Consider the following 18,386-nt stretch of genomic DNA (forward strand, 5'->3'; position numbering starts at 1 on the left):
GGTTGCTCTAAGCTGGATAACGGCACAAACGTCTGCCCTGGTGGAAGGCCCCGCCCCTTTCCACAACCTACTGACTATGAGTAGAGCTCAAGGGGTCAGTTTTTTTCCTGGTAAGAATGGTCCAGTTAGCCCCTAGTGATAAATATTTGTAACTACGCCATCTGGTTACAAATGAATCTTTCTGCATTGGCTGATATATGGTTTGAATTATAGTATATGCAGTCTGTTGTTTTACTGTCATCTACTTTTGATTAGCTGCTTTTTTTTTTAGCCAGTTGTCACATTTTTGTTTGCTGTTGTTTGTGCTAATATGATGTTAATGACTCATACAATCTGTTATGCTCTTGTGTGATGATATATCTGCGTCTGTTCATCATCATGCACAATTTTATTTATAGGAAATGATTCCTTGAACAAATGAGCTAATGGATCAGATGCTTCATATAAGCAGATGCTCTCTAAAGGGCTTTGATTTAGCTACATGAAGCAGGGCATGGTTGAGTGACACATTAGTTCCAGGTGTGAGGGGAAAGAATTTAATATGTAATTGATTGAGTATCATACCTGTGGTTAACTTTACAAACATATGCTCCTCTTTAAAATTAAATTGATTGCAGATCTGTAAAAAAAAATGACTCAACAAATTGTTTAAATCTTATTTTGAATTGCCTTGCTGATGTAACTTATAAACTGTTTACTTCAATTAAGTGAGACAAAGTCCCCTTTGTTAAGAATAGCAAATTAATGCACATATTCTCTTTTTCCTCCTAGGCCCCAGCTTTAGAAGACTCTGGGAGTGAAGCAGGCTGTCTGGAAGATGGGGAGTCTCAGCAGGATGACCGTGGAGAGCAACATGACCATCAGGAATGGTGTGAGCCAGTTCCTGAAGCAAAAGAGGAATATTTTGACACTCACTCATGGCACAGTGACACTTTCTCTGACCCTAATCATGAAACTAAAGACTGCTGCAGGACGTCACTCAGCTATGAGACTGGCTCTTGCTCTGTGGGTCATCTGGACTCACACTCTGCATTTGTCAAACCCTCACCTTCAGTTAGCGAGAAAAATCCCTCTTTAGCAAAAAGGCATCCTGCTGTCTTTGACAGTCTCAGTAGGACAGTGGATAGAGAGCAATTGCAAACACATACTAGAAATACGGAGATGATGCACATGGAAGTTGATGGCACTGGGATGTCTGATGCTAAGGATGGTCCGGAATGTGGGGAGGTTATCAGCATTTTTCCAGCAGGACCTGGACTTGATGATTCTTCAAGGAATGGCCTATCCTATCCTACACCCCTACTGGAATTAGAGGACACTTTAGGATCACAAACACTCACTGAGCCAAGAAGTAAAGACTCATTGTTCACCCTAAAAAACAGTAAAAGAGCCAAGTCTCAGTTTGGTGACACCTTTGATGGAAAATCAAAATTGGAACAAATCAATAAAAATATCATAGACACTCAATTAGGAGACAATGAGCCACACATACAGTTCACAAGCGAGAAAGAGTTGAAGCAAAATGAAATTGACACTAGTAACACTGAAATACAGATAATTGCATCCATTGTAAAAAGTGCAGACGCTGAACATAATAAATCAAACACTCAACATGATGAGCTGAAAGTTGATGACAATAAGATCAGTTTATCTGTCTCACCGCATCTTTCTATATATGAGCCTGTATCAGTTGAGAAGCTTATTGAACAGAAAGTTGAGGAGTCAGCAGAACACATCCAATCACATAATTCAGTAGAACACAGCAAATCACAGGACTCAACAGAAAACATCCAATCACAAGCTTCTATAAAATACAGCCAATCACAGAATTCAGTAGAACACTGTCAATCACTGGATTCTATGGAATGCAACAAATCACAGAATTCAGTAAAACACAGGGAATCACTGGACTCAATAGAACAAAGTCCATCACAGGATTCTGTAGAATGCAGCCAATCCCAGGTCTCAGTAGAACACAGCCAAACACAGACTTCCACAAAATGCAACCTGTCACAAAAATTAGTAGAACACAGCCAATCACAGGATTCTGTGGAATGCAACCAAACACACAATTCAGTAGAACACAGGCAATCACTGGACTCAATAGAACACAGTCATTCACAGGATTCTGTAGAATGCAGCCAATCACAGGTCTCAGTAGAACACAGCCAATCACAAGATTCTGTGGAATGCAACCAATCACAGAATTCAGTAGAGCACAGGCAATCACTGGACTCAATAGAACACAGTCATTCGCAGGATTCTGTAGAATGCAGCCAATCACAGGTCTCAGTAGAACACAGCCAATCACAGAATTCAGTAGAACACAGGGAATCACTGGACTCAATAGAACAAAGTCATTCACAGGATTCTCTAGATTGCAGTCCATCACAGGATTCTGTAGAATGCAGCCAATCCCAGATCTCAGTAGAACACGGCCAATCACAGACTTCCCTAAAATGCAACCTATCACAAAAATTAGTAGAACACAGCCAATCACAGGATTCTGTGGAATGCAACCAATCACAGAATTCAGCAGAACACAGTAATTCACAGAATTCTCTAGAATACAGTCCATCCCAGGATTCTGTAGAATGCAGCCAATCACAGGTCTCAGTAGAACACAGCCAATCACAGCCTTCCATAAAATGCAACCAATCACAGCAATCAATAGAACACAGCCAATCACAGGATTCTGTGGAATGCAACCAATCACTGAATTCAGTAGAACACAGGCATTCACTGGACTCAATAGAACACAGTCATTCACAGAATTCTCTAGAATGCAGTCCATCACAAGATTCAGTAGAATGCAGCCAATCCCAGGTCTCAGTAGAACACAGCCAATCACAGTCTTCCAAAAAATGCAACCTACCACAGAAATCATTAGAACACAGCCAATCACAGGCCTCAGTAGAAGACATGCCATCACAAGATTTTGTCAAACACAGCCAATCCAAGGCCCCAGTGGAACACAGCCAATCACAGGCCCCAGTAGAACACAGCCAATCACATGCCTCAGTAGAACACAGCCAATCACAGGCTTCAGTAGAAGACATGCCATCACAAGTTTTTGTCAAACACAGCCAATCCAAGGCCACAGTAGAACACAGCCAATCACATGCCTCAGTAGAACACAGCCAATCACAGACTTCCATGAAATGCAATCTACCACAGAATTCAGTACAACACAGCCAATCACAGGACCCAGTAGATCATAGTCAGTCACAGATCTTAGTAGAACACACCCATTCACAGGATTCCATAGAATGCAGCCAATCACAGAATTCAGCAGAACATAGCCAATCACTGGATTCTCTAGAATGCAAACAATCACAGGAATTGTTAGAACACAGCAAATCACAGGACTTATTACAAAGCTTCCAGTCACAGGATTCAATAGAACACAGCCAATCACAGGACTCAGTGGAACACAGTCAGTCACACACTTCATCAGAACACAGCCAATCAAATAATTCAGTAGAACACAGTCAGTCAATTACTTTATCAAAATACAGGCAATCACAGAATTCAGTAGAATACAATCAGTCACACACTTCATCAAAACACAAGCAATCACAGGACTATGTAGAACACAGCCAACCACAGGATTCAGTAGATCACAGTCAGTCACACACTTCATCAGAACACAGGCAATCACAGAATTCGGTAGAATGCAGCCAACCACAGGATTCCGTACAATCACAGAACTCCTTAGTGCATAGCCAATCAAATACTCCACTGGAACACAGCCAATCACAGTCTTCAGTGGAAGACAGACTATCACAGGTTGATTTCATTGAGGCAAATTCCATGAACACCAAGTGGACTGTGACTGAGTCGGACTCTGGTTTTATTTCAGACACAGTGGCTTATGAAAAGGGACAATTAAAACAGGACTGCATGGACATTTGCACGGATTATGAAGTCAATCAGTCCTTGAAAACAACTGGAAAGCATTCATCAAAGGACACTGACAAAGAACTTGATTTGAACTTTGAAAAGAATGACGGTCTAAATTTCAAAAAGCAGTACTTCAGTGACACACCTGTTGTTTCTGTATATGAGTGTTTTGCAGCCGAGAGAGCTTTCTCAAATGTGCCTAATGCAACTTCTGCTGGAGTGTCAGATTCACTGCATCAGCGTCTGATCAATGACCGGACATCAGAACAGTCAGATATGCAGGGCAGAACTCATTATGGTCACCAAAATTGGCCAGTATTACAAATGCACAGTGAAAAAGAGGATTACTCACTTAGTAGATATCACATGGACAGTTTTTGTTTGCAGGACAGTGGGCAAACATATTTGGAGGAACTTAAGCCTGAGGCAGATGTTTACAAAACCCATCAGTGCCCTAATAGTAGAATTAATTTTAACAAACTGGGTGAATTCCCTGAATCACAAGTTTGTGTTAACTCTAAAAGTTTTGATAATAAAGATGGTGACGTTTTAGAAGGAACACAGAAGGCTAGCAACATGCATCACACTATTAAAGGGTTCCGGAAAGAATGTACAGTAGTTCCCTCGATAGAACAGTCAGTAATTTACTCTGACCATTTGGGATGCGTAGAATATACTAGGCCCAAGTCATTGAGTGTTGCGTGTCCTGACGTGAAGACAGCTAAAGCCGATGGTTGTCAGGTAGATAGTCCTGTCGAATCTTTGGCTAGTCTTTTTGAGATTTCCTATGACAAATCTTCAGCCAGCCCTACAGATGTTTGCTTTGATCTCAGTGATGACCTTCAAATGAACTGTAAACAATTAGCACATTGTGTTATAGAATATAAAGAGACCTCCAAACAATTTCACCAACCTAACACCTTGTCTGACAAGCAAACAAGGCAAAACGAGTCTGTTAAGACAACTGAGTCGGATGTTGATATTTTGTCTAGTGCATGTTCTGATCCTTTCACAAATGCACAGTCTCCTTTTGATTATTCCCAGCTGAACAGCAGAAACCATGAATACAGCTCAGACACAAATAATAACATTAAAGCCATTACTTTAGAACATTGCGCCTCAGGTGTACAAATGTCTTTGCCTAGTGCTTTGCAAAAATACAGTAGGTTTACTAACAATGCTGGATGTTTAGTCTCAAAGGGGGGTGAAAGCAAAGATAGTGAATCTTTTAGTGCCCCTGCTGGTCAGGCTACCTCCTTCAAAGCACCTGACATGAAGATTGCAATGGATCGCAAAGATAATGTTCAGAAACCTTCAGACATGGATGCATGTAGCAGCCACAAAGAGGTTACTCAAAAGCAGCTCTGTGATTGCCATAATGGGAAGAAGTGCCAGCTTCACTCATCTTCAGTGGAGGGAGAGCATACTGCGGGAGGATTTGAGTTCAAGGACACAGACGGCATCTGCCAGAGCAGTACTGCAGTGTTGCAAACCTTGAGTCCTGAAAACACAGATGACCATTACAGCATACATGGAGAGATTAATTCAGACTCTATAAATTGTGAATTTCCCCATATTGTCCATTTGCTTGCACACAAACACCCAGAGCTCTCTCAAGAGGAAAGCATATTACCACTGAGTGGCTCTCTCAAGGTCGATGATACTTATGCATTAGAAAACAGGGAGAGAAGACTTGAAACATTCACAACAATCTCTCCTAAAATCAATGATTCCTTATGTGAAACTTCTGATCTTCTTTGTAAGCAATCTTTGCAACTGCACAACTCAGAGATCAAGGGTGCATTTGTTACATGTTGTCGAATTTTACCCATCACTAATTTAGAAGCTATTTTGGAGTCAGACCGTTCACTGGAGAGCTCATTTGTGATGGAGAATGGACTGGAGGAGCAACAGAGAGGAAGTCCATTATCAGAAGGTTTATTCAATGAGAAATGGAGCTCTTGTGATGATGCTACAAAACACCCACATGACAACATTTCTGCCATGTGTACAAAAGCCAATGTAGCCTTTGTCAAGAATGAACCAGATGCTGGAGAAACAATGAGCTCTTTATCGAATGAGTTCGATAGCAGTGATGGCCATAGTGTTTCCAGTTTTGTGTCACAAGACCTTGACTCTAGTACTAACAGTGAGGAGACGGAGGACAGCACTCAATCACTATCTAACCTTCGTGGTTCTGCTAGAAATAAGAGAACCCAATCAGGGAAGGGCTCTATGTTTTCTGTTTTTTCTCGAATACCCTCATTCCGCAAGACCAAACGAGAACACAAAGGCAATAACAAGGTTGATCCGGAAGTTAAGGACTTTATTGTGGATGGAGATGAACGGGACGAGGTGAAGTACAGTAGGTCACCCACACGTAACAAATGCCACCCTTCGCTGTACAAGACCAGTATTTCTCAAAGTACAGATCATCTCATGGACATTACAAAGTTTGCTGACCACTCCAATGATGACATTTTTGAAAAGGCTTTCGCTTTAATGAAATCCCAAAATGTGTATCAGCCGCAGCAGCACAAAGATGGAGATGCACAGAATTTTAGAGCGTCCCCAACAACAGAGGGATTGCAACAAAAAAGAAGCAAGAGTACCGATAACTTAAACTTACGAATGAAGCTCGCAATGGCTCACAAGTCTCTGTCTAGCCTGTTTGAGTCCAGATATCCAGAGAGGGACAACCAGGAGCAGACCTTGCAGTCAGAGAATGAGGAGGTGAAAACCAAGCAGTCCTGGAGGAAGATGAAACATTATAAGGAAACAGAACTTTACAAAAGAACTCTATCGGTTCCTGGGACGGTCTGTGACAAGTCCACACATCAGAGCCATATTGATTGTGCCTTCTGTTCTCCTCAAAGCAGGTCCAGACTTAACAGCTCACCGGCTTCCCAAAAGAGTTTTAGGAACACATGCCATTTTGACCCACAGAGTTTGAAATCTGCATCTCAGGAACAGTCTGAAGACAGTAAATGTTTGGAAGGGGGTGAGCTGCCTTATGCCGCTTCCTCAGATTCTGACCAGGCCTCAGTAGATGGCTTTGAGTCCAATGTAGAGGATAGGTCACAGTCACCTGTACACCCTACTGTTCTTGCACTCGCAACCCAGATGTCACCTACCTGGACCAGGTCTCTCAGCTGTTTTGAGACCACTGATACTCCCACACGGCCCATGAGCCCCAAACCTCTTAGTCCTGGTCTGGGCTGGACACACCGGAGGAGCTTCCGTTACCCCTCGAGATCCGTTGCATCCTCTCTCTGCTCTCTTGGTCAGGGAATGAGCACTGACGTTCTCTCTGATCCACCTCAGAGGCCGACGTCTCTGAAACCAAGGACAGCACAACTCACTACAGCCCAGTCTTTTGATTCTGAATACTTACTAGAGGACAGCAGTTCAGACAGTCATTCTCAGAATAGCCTGAATTCAGCATCCCTGATAAACAAACCAGAGGTAAGTCAAAGTAAATTATGAAGTTTATGATGTTGGAACAACTTATATGTCCTTTGAACATTTTAGGCAGGAGTGCTATATGATTTTCTTTCTATATTTTGCTATTTGTATATAGTAATTCTACTCAAGTTTTCCCAAAACGCTTCATACATGAAAGCAAAAGTGGATTGTTATGGTGCATTTTTCAACATACATTTCTGCTTTCTGTTAGTGAGCTGGCCAGTCAGGAAATTACAAGGGTTGTTATGTTTGTCACAATACTAAAGAGCTTTCAGTGAAATTTGTACACTTCTCAAAGACACTGCCATCTAGTGGCCCACAAGGAATCAAGGATGATTACATTGCCCATATGTTGTGTCTATGGCACAATAATGTAGTGCACCCTTTCAATAAGTGTGGCCTACACTGCAACAATTCTAAATCTAGTATAACTATGTGTAATGTATTGTCAGATTTTTTTCCACTTGCACAACCATTTCCAAGTTTGGGGTACGATTTTTGAATGGTTTTGAAAGTAGTAATATTGTGAAATATTAATACAATTTAAAATACCTGTTTTCTATTTGAATATATTGTAAAATGTTATTTACTCCTGTGATGGCCAGTATGAATTTTCAGCATCATTACTCCAGTCTTCAGTGTCATATGATCCTTCAGAAAATATTCTATTACGCTGATTTGATGCTCAAGAAACATGTGTTATGCTGCTTAATGTTTTTGTGGAAGCTGTGATCCATTTTATCAGGATTATTTGGAGAAGAACAGCATTTATATAGAAATCTCTTTTAACATTGTATGTCTTCACTGTAAAAAGTAATACGCTCTATCTACTCAATAAAATTGTGGCAACAGATTAAAAGCAATATTATTAATTAAATTAATCATATAAGAATTGAGTTAGAATTAATCAGATTAATTCCTTAAAAGTCAACAATTTAAAATGTGTAAAATTAGCAAACACCATTACAAAAACCACAAAGCAAAGAGTCAAACTGAACAACTAAATGAAATGCTGATCATCGTAATGGTGACCAGATATTTTCAATAAAATCAACATCAACATCTAAACCTCTGTTAGTTCATGTGTTTCTCTTTCCTTCAGTGATTCTTAATTCATCTTTGACGTCTCTCTGTTATTCAGATATTTTTGTTTAAATTTTACTTAAACTTTACTTGTTTTAAATGGTTGATATTTAAGGAATTAATTTGATTAATTCTAACTCAATTCTATTTGTTGAATTTAATTAATAATATTGCTTGTAATCTACTGACAACATTTTATGGAGTAGATATAGCGTATTACTTTTTACAGTCTATCATTTTGATCATTTTTTGTGTATCCTTGCCTCTAAGTACTAATTTCTTTACAAAAAAATCTTGATCCCAAACTTTTGAACAGTTGTTAACGAATCTGCCATTGCAGACAAAATACACAAGTATTAGAGATACATTCTTTACAGTTTAATGTCTTAACTCGAAAAGTATAAAATACTTGTTAAGAATAGTAACAATTTTATAGTTTAAATATCATGCTAATGTATACTTTTAATTTCTTAACATTACCAAAAACCAACTTTTGACAAACTTCATCTCTCAGTGGACATCCATCAAAAGACATGTACAATAACCACCTAAATTTGCACTCAAAGCATGTACAGCGCAGTACTGAGCCAGCCATCCAGTCACCAGAGAGAAGACAACAAGGAAATTCATGTGTGCTTCGGGTGAAGTCCAGAGAGCAGGGTCCAGCTGCACCAAGACCCATCTCAGACCTTTACAGTTGGACCATGTCTCTTCAGGGAATCAGAGAGGTGGCGATTGACCTGGAAAGGAAGAACAATTCGACTGAAGCACATCTACGCTCATGCTCCTATGAAACGTTGACTGACGTGGAGAACATCTGTAAAAAGAAGCTTAGCATGCAGCAAAGTTTGCGCCAGCTTAGCACACCAACATCTGAGAAGCACGAGAAAGTAAGGAAATCGTCAAAATTGGAGAACCACCTGGCCATTAGCATCTCCCGCTGCATCTTTTCTTCTCCTGTTCTGCTTTCTTCTTGTATTGTACTCCTGGAATCATTCCCTTGTAGTTTCTGTAGGATTTCCGACTTCTCTTCCGTTTCTTGTGTTTTGTCTGAATATACAAAAATCGATGTTTGTCAGAAATCTCAAATGAGCTCAGACTAATTTGAGTCAAAAAAAAAAAAAGACAAAGACAAAGCAGGACTTTTTTTTTTTTCATGGGCATGTGCTATTATTATTGTTACATTGTTTTTCTCAGTACTTTTAATGTAATTATATATATATATATATATATATATATATTGTATTTATTTATATATATTGTATTTATTTATTAATTAATAATAAGTGTTTTTTTTTTGTTGTTTTTTTAATAATGGGTATGTTTCTATCTCACCCATAGTTGCGCGCTAGACTTTCTCTCACTTCTCCGGAGCAATTCCCCTCTGTTCCTCTCAAAGACCACTTCTTCTCCCAGAGCACACCCGTTGGACTGGACTTTTTGGGCTGGCCTAATCGTTCGTTGGTTTCAGGTAGGAATTATTGACATTTAAACCTTCTGTACATTGCACCACAACCTTTTATTATGAGACAAAGTATATTGACTTCTTAAATCTTTCCTTTAAAGGGTTAGTTCACCCAAAAATGTAATATTTTTGTCATTAATTACTCTGCCTTATGTCATTCCAAACCCACAAGACCTTTGTTCGTCTTTGGAACACAAATTAAGATATTTTTGATTAAATCCGAGAGTTTTTCTTTTTAATCTCCCATAGAAAGCAATGAAATTAGCACATTCAAGGTCCAGAGAAGTAGTGAAGACATCGTTAAAATAGTCAGTGTGACTATAGTGGTTCAACCTAAAAGTATTCTCGTCGCTTCATAAAATTAAGGTTGAACCACTGTAGTCAAGTTGACTATTTAACGATGTATTCACTACTTCTCTGGACCATGAATGTGGTAATTTCGTTGCTTTCTATGGTGGATAAAAAAAACCTCTCGGATTTCATCAAAAATATGTTAATTTGTTTTGAAGATGAATGAAGGTCTTATAGGTTAGGAACGACATGAGGGTTAGTACTTAATGACAGAAATGTCATTTTTGGCTGAACTAACCCTTTAAGTCTGAGTGTACTTTAGTGCCCTCCAGGGGGCAATGGTTTCCTTCATTCTGCAACCTTTGATAACCCTCTGTGAGTTATTTATAGTTCTGTTTGTGACAATCGGAGCCCAGAGACTCACAGATGTCTTTGATGTAAATTTATTGTCTTTCATCATCAAACATTTCCCAGCTGGATTGAGATACCTGGACATAAACCTGAGACGTTTTTTTTGCACAGCTGCAGCCACAAACAAACAGTACATCTATGAATTCCACCTACAACATGCAATTTCTTAAGAAGAAGCTTTATTCAGTCGTGTGTGCACGTAGCAGGAGCACAGAGGCTATCTTTGTGTGGTAATGCATGGAGTGTGGAGCTCAGAGGCCCCCAGTGCTGATCCTCTCCCTTTCTGCCAAACAATCCTGCTGATTATTTCTCACCCACTCACTGGCGTCAGGCCTTCTCTCACTCACTCTCTCTCGCTCTCTGAGCATAGAGGTAGACCTGGCATGGCTTATAACCCCCACCCTTACAGACACTCACGTATGCACACTTTTAAAAGGAGACTTTGATTTAGGAAATCGAGTTGAAGTGTAGCCTTTGATTGTAAGCTACTATTAAACAGACTTTGGCTGACCTTGAGTTGGCTGTTTTGTTTGCTTGCTGTTGCAAGCATTATGTTTCTATGATCAACATAAAACTCTGACTAAATTTGATCCAGCTATACATTTAAGTGTGCGTTTCTCTCTGAATCGCTGTCTGAACTGAGACTTCTTGATCTTTTTTACTCTTGTTCTGTTTTATTTATGTAAAATATTCCTCCCACTATTGATTTCTTATTGCCATGACATGCTCTGTGTGTTTTGCAAGGCCACTGTAAATGCCTTGCCTTATGCAGTATGGATTCCTATGAGGAGAAACACACAATAACCTCATTTTGCCCCTTGCTGACATCATGCCCACTCTACGACCTTTCCGTACACTGCATGAAAAGCCAATGCAGCATTCCTATTGCGGTTATGCAAATATAGAACTTGAGTCTTAGTTTGTATTTTGAGTTCAGGAGCACTTCATGAGAGAAACTAACACCGATACATGCTGCTCTCCACAGAATCGAATCTCAGCACACCAGCCCAAGAGGCACATGGACAGGTCACTCCTCTAGGTGAGTTTACTCCTTCTGAAACACAATATGAGCCTGTAATCATTAAAGGGACATTCAAACCTGTTTGTTTGACCTGTTTGCATTTATGACTGTTGGTTTTAAAGTTTCCCTGTGGTGAAAATCAAGTTTTTGTTGTTTATATGTCTATGTGGAGTTTTAATATACTTTAAGACAAACCATGTGCAAATGCAACACCATTGCACGGTATTTTCTCTTTAAATCTGCTGTGACCTAAAGACAGTTTCAAAAATGCGGTTTGAAATCGCTGGTGTTTCTTATGTCACAAACTACCTTGTAACCAATCACGTCAACTTGCTGGCGGGCTTAGCATATCATTAACTATTACCGCTCTGAAGCAGTGTCAAGAGAAGCCAGGTTATCCCGGTGTATTCTTGTTGATATGAAAAATCGGGTAGATTTAGCAATATAGCGGGTGTATGATGTATATTTCAAGTTGTTCAAATCGTTTGTAAGGATGCTGATTTTTATAAGGCAGCTGTCTATCTCTGAGATGGCGAATGGGAACATGGTTTGTGTAACATCAGCAACACATTATTAGCTGTTTGATAACATAGTCAAGCAAAAAGCTAATCATATCAATTATGTCATTTTGGTGATCAAAGGTGAGTTGTAGGGATTCATTTATTGACTACGGAGGACTTTAACATATTGTCTTGTGCATTTTTATCAATACTAATATGACTATTCACAGTTTGTTGGCTAATAGTCCAATTTAATTTTTAAGTTTGTGTGATGTAAACCAGGGGTTTTGATGACAAATTTATTATTATTATTATTATTATTATATATTTTTACACATTTTTCTCATTCACACTTTCTCACATATAAAAGTACATATATATATATATATATACAGTACAGTCCAAAAGTTTGGAACCACTAAGATTTTTAATGTTTTTAAAAGAAGTTTCGTCTGCTCACCAAGGCTACATTTATTTAATTAAAAATACAGTAAAAACAGTAATATTGTGAAATATTATTACAATTTAAAATAACTGTTTTCTATTTGAATATATTTCACAAAGTAATTTATTCCTGTGATGGCAAAGCTGAATTTTCAGCATCGTTACTCCAGTGTTCAGTGTCACATGATCCTTCAGAAATCATTATAATATGCTGATCTGCTGCTCAAGAAACATTTAATGTGTACAATTGTACAAAATATTTGTGTACAAATTTTTTTTTCAGGATTATTTGATGAATAGAAAGTTCAAAAGAACAGTGTTTATCTGAAATCTAATCTTTTGTGACATAAATGTCTTTACTGCCACTTTTGATTGATTTATTATTTGTATTTGTATTAATTTCTTTAATTTCTTTTAAAAAAAAATACAAATAAAAATTCTTACTGACCCCATTAAAAATCTTAGTGGTTCCAAACTTTTGGACTGTACTGTATATATAATATATATATATATATATAATATATATTATACAGTCAAACCAAAATTTATTCAGACATTTCATTCATTAATACAGTTTACTCACTATAGTTAGAATAGTTACTCACTATAGATTAAAAGAATGGTAATAAAATATGACAAGATCTCAGAGATAAACTGTGTCAGAAAAAAATGAATCTTAATTATGTCAGATAACACTTAAACAAAACATGGTCAGGTCAAAGTGTCTGAATAATTTTTGTTTCCAAATTTTTTATTAATTTTACTGGTAGTCCACTGTATGAAGAATTTTGGGGTATAAAATGTCAGTTTACTTTATTTTGCTATCCTCACTTACATAAATGAATTATAGTGTCCTGCACCCACTAGTAAAAATATATCAAAAATATCAGAAATGTCTGAATAATTTTTGGTTTGACTGCATATATACAGTGTATATATATATATATAATATATATATATATATATATATATATATAATATTACACAAACACACAATGTATGTCTCAGTACTTTTTATTTATAATGTTTATTTCATATATAATATTTATTTACTTTAATGCTACTATTACTACTGATAATAATCACCATCGTCATCATCATATTATTATTATTATTATTAATTCTTTTTTTATATTTTAGTTTTTTATTTTTTACACTGTTTTTCTGAACTTTTGTACTTTTCCATGGACCCCCTTGTTCCATGGACCCCCTTGTGGCCCCTTGGGTGTCCCCAGACACTAGTGTGAAAACCCCTGATCTAAACCAGTGGCAGGTCAGATCTGTCATCTACAGGAATGTGAGGAATGTTCCCCTGAGTTTTATCTTAGTTCTGCATCCAGCTCCCATGTTATGTAAAGTGTTAGCGCAGCTGCAAAGGTTCACCCATGTCAAGATTCTTAGGTTTGAGTCTGATGAGAATGGCCTCACAAACCACATTCCTTTCTATTCACAGTTTCCAGAGATTCAGAGCATTTCCGTGGAAATCATGTCTCTTTGTATCAGATCAGCGTTCTGCGCAAGCACTCTTTGTTTGTGATAAATTGCGTACATTTTTGGGCTTGTCATTAGTGTGATGTCAGCTAATTATGGGTTAAATTCTTAGAAGGTGTTTGCAACTCTCGACATCGCTAGTGCTCTCTCCAGGCGCTGTCTTTTGGTTTACTAACAGCTTGGCTTTAACAGTGGAGGAGGGGGGCTCAAGGGGGGGACTGCAGGGGAGGAGGAAGGCGGTTTGTTTCAGTGCCAAACCAGGCGTTTCGCATTGAGTCATGTGAGTCGTATGAGTCCTCCTCCCCTTAGAGGATCCCCGGTGATGCCAGCCTGTGACTGTATGCGTGTGCGCGAGAGAGAGAGAAGACTGATTGTGTGTCTGGGCGTCTGTGTTGAGCTGTGAGCTCTTTGAGACTGTGCATCCAAGAGTGAAAGTAAAAGAGCAGGAGAGCGAGTGAGGAATGACAGCAGAGGGCTGAAGCTACGCCGTATACTCGAGGCTCTGAGACGCGCTTTGGACCCGATACCTGCCGAAGCGACGCCACCCTTCTTCCTCTCGTTGTGCGTCCACATGCGCACCCAGCACAGTGCCGGTGAGGTGGGCGTCCCGCTGGCAGGAGGTGGCTGCAGTGGTGGCAGCTCAGAGCAGTCACCTGGCTCTGACTCAGGCTTTAGCCCCGCTCTGGGACTGGCCGGAGGGGTTAGAGCAGTGCGAGGGGTCATGTCCCATTACTGGAGTCTGGAGAGCCTTCACTCCACCAACGGTAAGACTCTCTCACCTTTGGACCTCCGATGTCATAAGTAGTGTGTGTTTTGCTGGACGTTTCGAGCTTGACGTCAGTTGACGCTCATGCAGCGGGTGACATTCTGCCTCTGTGAGGTTTTTGTGACGGCTCTTGTTCATTGTATTGCAGTCTTTCGGTCAATATAATGGCATTGTCTTAAGCCCTTGATGGGCAAAAGGAGGTAGCTGAAAGAGCCACTGTGTCTATGCAAATGTAAACACATGGCGTAGCTGCTGCTCCTGCATTTAGCGAGTCAAAGCAACAGGAGTTGCTTACTGACTAATCTGCTTGCATGCTATATGTATAGAAGAATCATGAGTTAGTGGCGATGTGGAAATCGAGATTAAAGATGATGCCTTACTGTTGAATGAAGATGCCACTCTCTTTTCGTCTGCATCCTGCTTAGGTTATTGCATTACTGTCACGGATGTCATCTATTGATCTATGTTCCTGCTGGCTCGTAATTGGTTAAGTGGTAATATTGTGGAAGGCTTTGTCAAGTGAGCCAATGTATATTCTAGATATAGATGGATTGCTTAAGACTGAAGTGACAGCGTTACCTGCATTCAGCAGTTGCACATATTCCCTTGCAGGATATTAATGTGCAAAATTAGCATGCTTTGAGCTTTTCCACACCTCAGTTGTGGCAGTATCACGTCACATCAGAATTTGTGTAAAAATGCTTGAATATGTAGCCTAATATTCAGCACAACATGAAGAAGCAAACGAACGCACAGGCTGTGTTAAAAATATTTGAGGGGAAACCAACACTGCCCCTTTTGCCTCAGTGAACAGAGCTGATATATCGATTAACGCAAATTCTTCAGGTTTCCTTTCTAAGAATAGAGCAACTCTCTTTCTGTGCTGGCATTATCTTATACTTCCGTGCGCCAGTGGCCGTATAGTAAGATGAGTGATGTGAAATGAGATGAGATGGCAGTTTGAGCAGTATTTTGGTCTCATTTTGTTCTCTCAGGGTTGGCATGGTGACAGACAAGCCAATGACCGTCAGCCAAGGTAGCACCGATGTCTCAAACGGCCACCACTACCCACATCAGCTGCAATTTGGATGTTTTTCTCATTTTCTGCTTTGTTCTAAGAGAGATGGGATGTGACTTTTCCTGTGATGGAGGGAAATAAATGGTGCACTGTGAGCCGGGGGCAATAGCTACAGACATTTCAAACAGCGCTGTCACCTCGTCACGGTCCGCTGACCTCATTATAGCACTCATACGCTGTCCGAAGCTGATCGCAGAACAGTTGGAGGAACAAAAAAAACTGGAGCGACACGTGAGAAATGCTCTGAACTGAAACGTTCACAAGTTTGAACATTAGAAAGGTTGATGAGAGTTTGTTTACACACAAATCCCAAGGCTTTGCATCCCTAGACGCACAAAAATGATTTGGGTTTGAGCCAGACTGGACCCACAGAACTCAAAAGTTGTAACCATCCATTCACTAAACTGAGAGACTGCCCACCCTAGTGTTGGGCATCAAGAACTGGTTTTTAGTGTAATTACTGACTGTGAGGTCTGTAGTGTGTACAGTACTTTATTACCTGGAGAAAGCTACCCATTGCCATTTCCATTCATCTCAATGGCACCTGCTTAGCTGTTAGTGTGACGTCCATTTCGCACTTTTAAGAGCTCTCCAAAAACTTCTACCAGTAAACGTCTACAATAATTTGAAATATTTGCAATTTAAGTGCTTGTGAAAACAAATATTTCAGCAGAATTACACTTTTGAATGCCTGTCAATAGTAGAGTGACCAGATTTCTCATTGTGGAATACGGGACGGGATGGACAGGCATGTATTTGACCATTCAGGCGCAAAGAGAAATTAATTCAGGATCGCACGCTGTTCTCCAAATATGTAGTATGATGAGATTGGCTACCTTTGATAGGTCATTCTCGCTTGACAGAAGACTGCTACTTGCTTTTACAGTATATGATCGCCTATTTAGGAAAGAAGAAATATGGGACAAAAAAGGATTTTTATAATCATAATAAGTCAGGACACTAAGAATAGAGCTGAAATATGGAAATGTCCCAAGAAAAAAAGGACGTCTAGTCAATAGAGAATGCGACTCTTCGCTGGTGGTGCAGTTACCAGCAGGGCATAACATAGCTATGTTAACCAATCTTGAGCCCTTGGTTTGTTCATATTACAATGTGTAGTTAAAAAAGGTGTTATTAAATTGTTACCAAAATTGTATTCATATTGATATTATTATTATTATTATTACTTTGTATATTTTTGTTATAATATAATGACCTCAAAAGGTATTTAGTAATTTTTAAAAATAAATGAATGTCAATGCATTATGGAATAAAATCCAAATCCAAAAGGGACAACACAAACACTATTTTCAATTAAAACTTTTGAGGGGAAAAAAAACTATGTTTGTTTGTTAAATAGTTTGTATCTAATGCAAAGACATTCATTCATTTGTAAGTTTAAAGGGTTAGTTCACCCAAAAATGAAAATTCTGTAATTTATAACTTACCCTCATGCCATTCCACACCCGTAAGACCTTCGTTAATCTTCGGAACACAAATTAAGATATTTTAGTTGAAATCCGATGGCTCCGTGAGGCCTTCATAGGGAGCAATGACACTTCCTCTCTCAAGATCCATAAAGTTACTAAAAACATATTTAAATTGGTTCATGTGAGTACAGTGGTTCAATATTAATATTATAAAGCGACGAGAATATTTTTGGTGCACCAAAAAAAACTAAATAACGACTTATTTAGTGATGACTGATTTCAAAACAATGCTTAAGGAAGCATCGGATCATAAATGAATCAGTGTATCGAATCTTCTGTTCGGAGCACCAAAGTCACATGATTTCAGCCGTTGGCAATTTGACACGCGATCTGAATCATGATTCGATACACTGATTCATTTATGCTCCGATGCTTCATGAAGCAGTGTTTTGAAATCAGCCATCACTAAATAAGTCGTTATTTTTTTTTTTTTTTTGGCACACCAAAAATATTATTGTCGCTTTATAATATTAATATTGAACGACTGTGCTCACATGAACTGATTTAAATATGTTTTTAGTACCTTTATGGATTTTGACAGAGGAAGTGTCATTGCTCCCTATGAACGCCTCACAGAGCCATCGGAAAGGCATGGGGGTAAGTAATTTTCATTTTTGGGTGAACTAACCCTTTAAGTTTCTTATCATCAAAGCATCCTAAAAAAGTATCGCAGATTCCACTAAAATATTAAGCTGCACAACTGTTTTCAACATTGATAAAAATAAGAAATATTTCTTGAGCAGCAAATCCGTATATTAGAATAATTTCTGAAGAACACTGAAGACTGGAGTAATGAAATGAAAATTCAGCTTTGACATCACAGTACTCTTTTAACTTTTGATCAAATAAACAGCCTTGTGGTGAGCATGAGAGATTTCTCATTTGACGTGCGGTCTTTCCATGACCGTCACATAATGATACACTGAGGACTGGAGAAAATATGCTGAAAATTCAGCTTTGATATCACAGTACACTGAA

General features: G+C 39.0%; 1 protein-coding gene across 6 annotated transcripts in view; it reads left to right on the top strand.

Moving 5' to 3' along the window:
- Positions 1–18,386, top strand: part of arhgef4 (Rho guanine nucleotide exchange factor (GEF) 4) — a 102,841-nt gene that overhangs the window by 45,116 nt on the left and 39,339 nt on the right. For 3 of the 6 annotated variants that reach the window (XM_067362132.1, XM_067362133.1, XM_067362135.1), the window contains 4 exons: positions 772–7,368; positions 9,018–9,341; positions 9,793–9,922; positions 11,604–11,657. In XM_067362132.1, the coding sequence (XP_067218233.1) occupies positions 772–7,368; positions 9,018–9,341; positions 9,793–9,922; positions 11,604–11,657 (7,105 nt within the window). Of the gene's footprint in view, positions 1–771; positions 7,369–9,017; positions 9,342–9,792; positions 9,923–11,603; positions 11,658–14,400; positions 14,839–18,386 lie in introns of those variants that run through there. The other 3 variants (XM_067362134.1, XM_067362136.1, XM_067362137.1) reach the window with 3 other exon arrangements.

This window comes from Chanodichthys erythropterus, chromosome 16 (genome assembly GCF_024489055.1).
Source record: "Chanodichthys erythropterus isolate Z2021 chromosome 16, ASM2448905v1, whole genome shotgun sequence".
Taxonomy (NCBI): domain Eukaryota; kingdom Metazoa; phylum Chordata; class Actinopteri; order Cypriniformes; family Xenocyprididae; genus Chanodichthys; species Chanodichthys erythropterus.